We start from the raw sequence: 10771 nt of genomic DNA, 5'->3' as shown, positions 1-10771 counted from the left end.
CTCTCAAATAAATAAAGTCTTTAAAAAACAATTGTATCCCAGTGTTTACTCCCATCAACCTTTATGATGGTAAGTTTTCCCCAAACCTCTGATGGACACTCTCATGCTTTACTTTCATCTTTGCCAAGTTCATAGATTCTAAGTTTTATTCCCATTACTTATTCCAAAATCTCATGTTTGTTTATGTTTACTTATTATCAATACAATTTGATTGACATTTAATTTCTTCCTTTCCAAGTTGTTTTCTAACATTTCAAAATTCTTTTTTTCTTTTTCTTTATTATTTGAGTGCATTTGATACACAGTGTTACCCTCCTTTAAGGTGTTCAACATAGTGATTCTCCATATAATCCACCAATTCCACTCTTGGGTATTTGTCCAAAGAAAATGGAAACACCAATTCTATAATTATGTGTTGAATCAGTTGTAGCTATTTTAAAATATGAAATTTAACAGGGAATAAACAGCTGCCCCCAACATCAGGAGCTGCTCTGACACTGAGAGTCAGGCTCAGTGTGGTCAGATGCTGGTGAATGTCCACCACTTGGCCATATTCTTCTCCTGTGGGACATGAGCCTCACAGAACATCAGCATCAGACAAGGACATTCTGAAACCATGACATCACTTTGTGTCAATACAGACAAAAATAAGGCACCGCATAACCCACAAAGTAACACACATCACCCTGTGTCAGTCAATGTGAGCTACTGCTGCTTCTCCACCATGACTGCTCTCTCCTCAATATGGTCTGGCCTGCTGGAGAGCAGACTCACTGAGATGCTCAAGCATGGGATTGCCCACACGTCCTGACAACACGCAGTCGGGAGTGGGCCCCACTTCCACGGAGCCTCTCCAAAACTCCCATCCAAAGCCCATGTTCCATAGATTCCAACACCTTCATATTAAGATGCCCCATGGCCCCCAAAGGGGTGTGTTCTCTTTCATTGCAACAGGTGATAGATCCAACTTGAATGCCCACAGGTGCTCCTGGTAGTCTTGGGCTGAAGAGCATTGAACCATGATACCCTTTTGTGTATCACAATTGTTTTTCTGTTTTTTACTTTGGCATGGACATGTGTTTGTATTTTTGTGAGTGTGTGGATCACATGCTGAAATTTCATGTTCTTCTTTATGGGTTTTCATCATTAGGCCATGCTTAGAGCATTCTTCATCCCACCCTTGTAAACATTTCATGTATATTTTCCCCTCAGTGGAAATGAAGAGCAGAGGGTTTCAGAGGAAAAGGGAAACACAGAGAATTGTCTGAATTTGGGCAAAAATATAGGGAGGAGAACACATAAAGTTTCTAAGGTGGTGGAATCTAAGATGTCCATCTTCTGCTTTATGATTTTTACAAGTACGTACAGAGCCTACGAGGTCTCTGATATATGTGTGTTCAATAAATCCTCTCATTTGGGCTCAGTGAAGACTTATATGCCTGCTTATGTTTACCAGCTGAATAAAAACAACACCAAGAAGACAGCCAAAGTAATAGAGATATCAGTTAGCTCCAGCAATGGGTATTTTTCAGCACTATGACCTAGACATCATATACCATGTTTTGGGTAATGCCCGTACACTTTAGCTGTTATAATGCAAATTAATTAAACTTTCATGCTGCATTTTAAGCATATTGTCTTGGATCCACATAGACAAATTCATAACTTCCATTTAAAGGTAAATTTAATACACATACACCTATGAGTCACACAGTCTTTTCTTTGAGGAGGGTCCTGACAACTAAGAGCGTTCTAGATATGTACTGTCTGAATAGTAGTTATGAGCCATCTGTGGCTACTTAAATTCCTACTAATTTAAAAGAATTATAAATGCAACTGCTCAGCACACCAGCCACATTTCAAGTGCCACCTGTATCTCAGGAACCACATGCATCTCGTGGCCACCATACTGGACAGTGCGAATACAGAACAATTCCTTCCACACAGACTGTTACGTTGGAAGGTGCTGTGCTTCGTGCTTTGTGGGTCTGGAGTCAGATGGGTGAGACACATGTAAACTGAGAAGACCAACATGATTTCTCTTACAGACGACATCAGATTTCTGTCTGGGGGGAATACATGTGAAGCTGTTCATCACAAAATCAAAGTTGCTTATATGGGTCTGATACCTTCAGGGGCAAACTGTCTTCAGTTACAAAAGGGAAATCCCTGTCCCTCCACCTCCCTTCCCAGACTGGGGACCCTCTCTGCCATCACATTTCCAGGAGGTGAGGTCTCTTCTAGATGCACTCAGGGGCTCAAGTCAGAGATGGGTTTTCAGAGGCAGGAAGTGCAGCTCCGGGAGAGGGATTCTGCTGAGCAAAGGGGAGGCCAGGGCAGGACCAGCAGGAGACTCTCCCAGGGTTATTCAGAGCAGCCGCTCTCAAAGTGTGTTCTGGGGAGCAGCCGATGTCACTGAGGCTCTTTGCAGAATCCACGAGGTTAAACTATTTTCATAACATCACTTAGACATTATTTGTGTTTTCACCATATTGACATTCACGCGGAGATAAAACTTAGCAAGAATGGAGGTGATGGGTGCGAACAGCTATAGCTGTTACTCTTCACCACTCCTTACATAAAAGACCAGAAGCACTCTTTCTGCCTTCTTTCTGATCCACCATAACAGTCACATGAATACCTTGGCAGATGCTCAATGCTGGAAAGAGAGGCAAAAGGTAGGTCTTATTAGGCCATGCTCCAAAGTCATGTCCCATTTCTTTTTTTTTTTTAAAGATTTATTTATTTATTTGACAGACAGAGATTACAAGTAGGCAGAGAGGCAGGCAGAGAGAGAGAGGAGGAAGCAGGCTCCCTGCTGAGCAGAGAGCCCGATTTGAGGCTCAATCCCAGAACCCCGGGATCATGACCTGAGCCAAAGGCAGAGGCTTTAACCCACTGAGCCACCCAGGCGCCCCTCATGTCCTGTTTCTAACTGTGATGATGAAGCATGGTTACACTGAAGAATTTTAAATCACTGCTTATTACCTAACTGGGAACATTTCTGTGAACCTCATGGGTAGCTTAAACATGTGTGGAGTGGTCAGCCCCCGATTTGGTGTACAATTCAAAGATCTACCAAAATTGGCAGAAAATTCTGATCCAGCCCTCCAGTTTGGTTTCATTGTCCTGACAACGTCAGCTGGCACCATGGATCATGAAGGAGCAAGATGAAAACACACAAAGGGAAAATCCTGGGATTCTTTTTCTATGGATGTAATACCTACGTGCCAATAAAATGCCTCCAAACCATAAAACAGAACAAAAGAAAACTAGTCACACTTTAAAATGTCCTTGTTAAGGTATTCAAAATTATTATATCTATTAATTATTCTCAAAATCCACATATTAAATATGTCTTATATGATGATGTGGGATGTATAGCAATTCCACTACATACATAAGCTCCAAGGAAAATAATTTGTGTGAAATTACCTGACCTCCTTTTTTTTTTTTTTTTAACAGAATGCCACTTTTACCTGAAGGAATGAATGACACAGAAACTTGGATTATTTATGCTAAGATAGTTGGCCAACAGTTTCTGGAAAATGAACAGGAACCTACACTTTCATGAAAATCAACTCACATATAACAGCAGATAGTACTTGTTGCATCAATCGAATATAAGCTTTCAAGAGAAAATCAGAATTTTGGAAAACTCGTGATCTACCAATAAATTTGATAGCTTCTCACTACTGATAAACTTTTCTGTTGGGATCTGCAGTAATGGTAAGACAAATACGACTTTTTGATAACTCCATTCTAGTCTAATCAACACAGGAAGCCCTAGATAACTTAGTAAAACAACAATTACTTTAAAAACAATCATGCTCCAAAGAAAAAATGAATAAATGAATAAATAAACAAACAATCACGCATTACATTGATCACACAAGATCAATTCAGTGTGCAAGACTGGCCCGTGGGTTTTAATGTAACAGAGAAAGACAGAGTTGATGATACTGTTTCAGGTTCCACTTTGCAAATAACCTTAGAAAAGGTACAACCCATGTAGTCTGAATATAGTATCTAAGATGACTATCTGTAATTATCTGAGAAAGTTATGAAACATAGTATTCTCCCCTGTTTGTGCAAGTTTTATAAATTTTTCTCATATACTTCAGCCAAAAAACACAGTAAATGCAGAAACAAATCTGAACATCCAGGGGTCTTCTAAGGAGACAGACAAGAAAGAAACTTGCAAAATTTAAAATGCAACAACATCACTCTTCTCACCATGCTGCTTATTTGTGGATATAGTTATTTTTCATAAAAATAATATTTCTGTTTTCATGCTATGGCTTAATATGATTCTAAGTGAATTAATAAATCTTTAAATCTGTTATCTTACTAGGTAAATACTGATAGATAAAACCCACAGACACAAGATTATTCTTGGGATCTTCAGTCATCTGTGAGACTGTATAGATACCTTGTGAACAAAACTTCTGAGCATCACTGACACACACAGGTCCTGGGCCACGACTCAGGGACAGTGTGACAAAGAGAGTTCTGTGCCATATGTGACGCGTCGCGGCAAAGTCCCAGGACCCTGGGCCTGCCTCTTAGGCTCTCTGGCCCCAGGGCTGTGACTGGAGAAGAGAGGTCTAGTGTTGGGGAGTCCCCATTTTCCCAGGTTTCACTTCTCGCTTTCACACCTGAGGTGTCTGGTCCTCCCGCCTGGATACTCAGCCCTAGCTCTTCGCACTCCCCTTGGGTGTCAGGTTTCTGGAGTGACCAATCAGCGGCACTTCAGTTCCGGGTTATAAAGTCTCCGCATCCGCCACCGAGCCGAGCTGCGACTCAGCGGTTTGTCCAGACCCCGGAAATGCAGGCCGTGATGCCCCGAACCGTCCTCCTGCTGCTGTCGGGGGCCCTGGCAGTGACCGAGACCTGGGCAGGTGAGTGCGGGGCGGGAGCGAGAGGACCGCCGGGCGGGGACGCGGGACCCCTGGGGAAGGCGCCTCTCCTCCGCCCCTGCCCCAGACCCCCAGACGCCCCGGCCCCACCTCAGCCTGTGCTCCCCTGTCCTCCCCGTCTGTGCCCTGCTCTCCCTCTCTCGGTGCCCCCTCGTCCTGCCCTCCCTGCCTCCTCCACCTGGTCCTCGACCCCGCGCCGGGAGGAGGGTCGGTGGGGCCTCAGCCCCTCCGCGCCCGCAGACTCCCACTCCCTGAGGTATTTCTACACCTTCGTGTCCCGGCCCCGACGCTTCATCGCCCTCGGCTACGTGGACGACACGCAGTTCGTGCGGTTTGACAGCCGCGCTGGGAGTAGGAGGATGGAGCCGCGGGCGCCGTGGGTGGAGCAGGAGGGTCCAGAGTATTGGGACGAGGAGACCCGAATCGCCAAGCACAGTGCATGGTATTACCGAGGGAGCCTGAACACCCTGCGGGGCTACTACAACCAGAGCGAGGCCGGTGAGCGACAGGGCCCGGGTCCAGGTCACGACCCCCATCCCCACCGACGGGCCGGGATCTCCCCGAGTGTCTTGATTCGAGCATCACCCCGAGTTTGAGGAAACTCCCGTCCCCAGATCCCCAAACCGGGAGGAATCCGAGGGAACTTTTGGGGGGGTTTACTTCCCATTTGGACTTAACCCCCTGCCTGTCGGGGCGGGGCCAGGGTCTCACACCATCCAGCGCGTGTACGGCTGTGACGTGGAGCCCGACGGGCGCCTCCTCCGCGGGTACAGTCAGGACGCCTACGACGGCGCGGATTACATCGCCCTGAACGAGGACCTGCGCTCCTGGACCGCGGCGGACACGGCGGCGCAGATCACCCGCAGCAAGTGGGAGGCGGAAGGTTACACTGAGCATGACCAGAACTACCTGGAGAGCACGTGCGTGGAGTGGCTCCGCAGGTACCAGGAGAACGGGAAGGAGACGCTGGGCCGCGGGGCCTCCCTGATCTCCCCTCCCCTGGGGCTGGCTTCCCACCAGGAAGGGAAAATGGACTCAGTGGCAGAACACCGCCCTCCCACGGGTGGGGAGAGGGAGATCCGTCTGTGTTCATGTTCCTACTAGAGAGTGACTCAGCCAGAGGGCGGCTTTTCTCTAAAGGGCAATTGAGGAATCCAGTCTCTCCCAGGAGGCAGATGGAGACCATCCCTGCAATAACCCATCACTGGTTCCCTTTGACCCTGGAAGCCACCTTGGGAACCATGATTTTCCCTCTCAAGGGTTTTTTTTTTTAAAGCCCTTTGTAGGGACGCCTGGGTGGCTCAGTTGGTTAAGCGGCTGCCTTCAGCACAGGTCATGATCCTGGCGTCCTGGGATCGAGTCCCACATCGGGCTCTCTCTGTCTCTGCCTGCCACTCTGTCTGCCTGTGCTCGCTCTTGCGTGCTCTCTCTCTCTCTGACAAAAAAAAAAAAAAAAAAGAACCATCAGGAACGGAACTCTTTAAAAAAAAATAATAAAGCCCTTTGTAGGTCTGAATCCTGGTTTTCTGACTCAGTCACCCTCCACCTCAGTCAGGACCATTTAGTGTGCTCTCCCCCTAAGACCTGCAACCTCCTATCCTGGGTTTTCCTAAGTAGAACTTTCCAGGATTAGAAGATCCCAAAGGCTGGGTTGGTAACTGGGTTTTATTCTTCCATCTGAACCAATGCCCAGTCCCCCTCAGAATGGTCACATGAATGCCGTTTCAGTGGCCTGTAAAGGTAAACCCAAGTGTGGATTTTCTGATTCTCTTCCTCAGAACCTCCCGACACACGTGTGACACTCTAACCATGATGTCACCCTGAGGTGCTGGGCCCTGGGCTTCTACCCTGCGGAGATCACCCTGACCTGGCAGCGGGATGGGGAAGACCTGATTCAGGACACAGAGCTTGTGGAGACCAGGCCTGCAGGAGATGGAACCTTCCAGAAGTGGGCGGCTGTGGTGGTGCCTTCTGGACAGGAGCAGACATACACATGCCATGTGCAGCATGAGGGACTGCCCAAACCCATCACCCGGAGATGGGGTAAGGAGGGTTTGGAGTCGAGCCTCTTCTCAGGGAAAGCAGAAGGCCTTCTGGAGAACTTCAGCAGGGCCAGGACACTTACCAGAGCTCTGGAGCCCTCACCTTCCCTCCATTTCCAGAGCCACCTCCTCTTATCAACCCCATCACGTGGATTATTGCTGTTCTGGGTCTCCTGGTGGTCACTGCAGTGATTGGAGCTGTGATCTGGAGGAAGTGCTCAGGTAAGGAATGGAGTGGGGGGGATCTCAGGTTTCTTGTCCCGCTGAGGGGTTTCCTCGGTAGCAGACTATCCTGCCTTGTTACTGGGAAGTACAATTCTCACACATGGACTTGCTCACTCTGGAGCTGATCATTACACTCAGTGTGTAGCAAACACCTTTGAAAATGAAGGACACATTTTCATCTTGTTAATTCTGGTGATGGAGACCTGATGCCCAGCAGTCACAGGACAGAGAGGAAGGTCCCTGCTGAGAACAGATCTCCCTGCTGAGGACAAGTCAGGTGGCCCAGTGACCCCACATGTCGTTCTTCATGTTTCATGATCGTGTCCTGGGTGTTCAGCCAGAATTCTGCAAACTTCATTTAGAACCAGGGCCAGAAGCTTCCTCTAGGATCTCATGGCCCTGGCCTATTCCAGGCCTCTGACATGATTATTTTCTTTCCACAGGAAGAAGAAGACCAGGCTACTCTCATGCTGCAGGTAAGTATGGAGGGGGTTGCCGCTTCCAGTCCGTGACGACGGAGAAGAATTAGGCACAGACAAGTCAGCTTCAAGAGATTGGGAGCAGGGGGCAGCAGTCGAAAAGACTGCGGCCATGAGCAACTCCACAGTCTCACTTTTATTAGATAGAAACAATAGCCAACAGAAGAATCGATGAAGGTCAAACGCTAGTCATATGTCTTGTGGACAACAAGCAAGGAGGATAAAGTTTATAGTTAACCAAGCACACTCAAAGGACCCATCTAAAAGACAACGGGCGCTTTGGGAAGACAAACGGGCGATAATGGAAAAGGGAAGCAGGCGGTATTTCGTTCCACCCTGAGCTGACCCGTTGTTCCCGGGTGCTCGGCTTCCCTGAAGTAGGCGGCGTTCCGCCCTGGGCGGGCGGGGCGTACCTGGCTGCCCTGCTTCTGTGAAGGGGCGGCGTTCCTCCCTGAGTGAGTCGGGCATCCCCAGCTGCCCAGCTTCACAGTCGTATATGGTCCTTCTCCCTAAAGACCTGTTGCCAGTATATGTTTTTCTTAAGGCCATATCTAAATGTGCTTGGCAACTAGTAAAATCCTCCAGGGGCTATAGTATAAGCAACAAATTGTTCCGAGGGGCAGTAGCAGGGGGTGATGCCTAAGACCCTGGGATAGTGTAGACAGGAGCCCATGGGGAGCCCACTCACCCCATAGCTCCTCCTTTAGTCTCCTGACCTGTGGTGTCTGATCACATCCTGTTTGTTCTCTTCTAGGCGATGAAAGTGCCCAGGGCTCTAATGTGCCTATCACAGCTCCTAAAGGTGAGACCCTGGAGACCCTGAAGTGGGTGATAAGACAGGGAGAAATACTGTTCTGATCCTTAGGACATTTTTCAAATCTGGAAAATCTCAGTTTGGTTTCTCAGTTTCATGACCTTAATAGACAGGAAATGAATGCCCAGAGCTTATTCATGCAAGGAGCATGAGAAACACTGCCTCTCTGAAAATATGGGAAACCAAGTTCATTTCCCCAGAAAAGGGTGAAACATATTAAAATCTTCTCTATTTTCCAGTACAAGAGTATTCTAAGGAAATTTGCCTTTGAGACAGCAGAAAGTGAGCAAACAATTATTGCAAAAAAATTGCAATCACAGATTAACCCTTTTGTGATTTGTAGTCAAAATTTTATTTTTTTTACCATTTTGGGGCAAAATAACTTCAAGTCATTAGTTTAGTTTATAATTGTCCTGGATTGGTGATGATCGAAAAATTGTAAGAAAGAAACAAATTGAGGACAGCTGACTGGCTCAGTTGGTAGAGCAGGTGACTCTTGAATATGAGGTTCTGAGTTCAAGCCCCATGTTGGACACATAGCTTACTAAAAATAAACAAACAAAAATGAGTAAGTTTTTAAAAAAGAAATTCTTTAAAAGAGAAAGAAGCAGGAGCACCTGGGGGTCTCTTTCATTTAAGTGTCCAACTCTTGGGTTTGGCTCAGGTCATGATCTCATGGGTCCTGAGATGGAGCTCATTGTAGGGCTCTGTTCAGCAGGAAGTTGGCTTGAGATTCTCTCCCATTGTCCCTCTCCCCCCCCTCAAATAAATAAATAAATCTTAAAAAAGGGGAAAGAAACAAATTTCTCTACAGAAATCTATATTTAACCTATGTATCAAAAATTTACACAAATAATTACAGAAAGAAAAAGATAAAAATTAAATGGAAAAAATACTGTGAGTGAATCCCTTTAGAAAGAATAGGTAGTATAAAGAAGCTCATAAAATTCAGTATTGGAGTCATAAGACATAAACTATAACATAACCAGAATATCATATAAATATAGAAATATATATTATTGAATATATATTATGGATGTGATATAAAGAAAAAAGATCACAAAATTAAAAATGCAGAAAAATGGTGAAAGCAAAAGCATCTCTTGAAAAAGAACTACAAAGGGATGACTGGGTTCTTAGTCAGTTAAGCATCTGCCTTTGACTCATTTCATGGTCCCAGAGTCTGGGATCCTCTTCCAGTGGGAAGAGGCAGACTATCCACCATAGGCAGAAAATGAGGGAGGAGTTAGGTCAGAAAGTCCTAAATGCTATGAGAAAATGCAGAAGGTAGGTGATCCAGAGTTGTGGTGTGGGGAGAGGAAAGATGGCTTTTGTTTTTTAAAATATATATGGGAATGTAGTACATGAACAAAGAAACTTTTAAAATTTTTTTAAAAATTTAAAACTTTTATTCATTTATTTAAAGTATAATTTACATAGACTGTTATATTAATATCAGGTAAACAATATAGTGATTTAGCAATGCTATACATTTCTCAGTGCTCACTATAACAAGTGTCCTCTTAATCCCCTTCATACCTTTCACCCCTCTCTCCAGCCACCTCCCCTCAACCACCAGTTCTCTGTATTTAAGACTCTGTTCTTTTGGATGTCTCTTTTTCTTTTGTCCATCTGTTTTGCTTCTCAAATTTCAGATATGAGTGAAATCATATGATAGTTGTCTTTCTCTGACTTATTTTAATTAGCATAACACTGTCCAGCTCCATTTGTGTTATTGCAAATGGCCAAATTTCATTCTTTTTGATGGCTGAATAATATTCCATTGTGTATGTATACCACATCTTCTTTATGCATTCAACTATCGGTGGGCACTTGGATTGCTTTCTTATTATCATAAATAATGCTGCAGTAAACATAGGGGTGTATGTATCTTTTCAAGTTAGTGTTTTCATTTTCTTTGAGTAAATACCCAATAATAGGATTACTAGGTTGTATGATGATTTTATTTTTAACTCCTTGAGGAACCTCCACACTGTTTTCCATAGTGCCTGCACCAATTTACATTCCCACCAACTGTGCATGAGAGTTCCTCTTTCTCCACATCACCTCCACACTTGTTATTTCTTGCATCATTGGTTTTAGCCATTCTGACAGGTGTAAGTAATAGTTCATTGTGGTTTTGATTTGTATTTCCCTGATGATGAGTGATATTGAGCATCTTTTCATGTGTCTGTTGATTGTCTTTATTTTTTAGAACAATATCTTCTATCAAAAGATGGCTGTTTTCACTTGGGGGCTCACTGTAGGTGTCCCTGAAAAGGTGAGCTTTGA

General features: G+C 45.2%; 1 protein-coding gene across 1 annotated transcript; it reads left to right on the top strand.

The window, feature by feature from the left end:
* The first annotated feature begins 4812 nt into the window (after nucleotides 1–4812).
* LOC123942652 (DLA class I histocompatibility antigen, A9/A9 alpha chain-like) lies at nucleotides 4813–10771 on the top strand. The gene is given in 9 exon segments (XM_046006719.1): nucleotides 4813–4901; nucleotides 5160–5417; nucleotides 5623–5889; nucleotides 6698–6719; nucleotides 6721–7027; nucleotides 7096–7183; nucleotides 7630–7662; nucleotides 8420–8467; nucleotides 10695–10771. Coding segments are annotated over 9 exon segments (1158 nt in total). The 5' UTR covers nucleotides 4813–4828; the 3' UTR covers nucleotides 10757–10771.

The sequence above is a fragment of the Meles meles genome, chromosome 5 (assembly GCF_922984935.1).
Source record: "Meles meles chromosome 5, mMelMel3.1 paternal haplotype, whole genome shotgun sequence".
NCBI lineage: Eukaryota > Metazoa > Chordata > Mammalia > Carnivora > Mustelidae > Meles > Meles meles.
The sequence above is the reverse complement of the archived record's forward strand: the minus strand, read 5'-3'. Positions and strand labels throughout refer to the sequence as shown.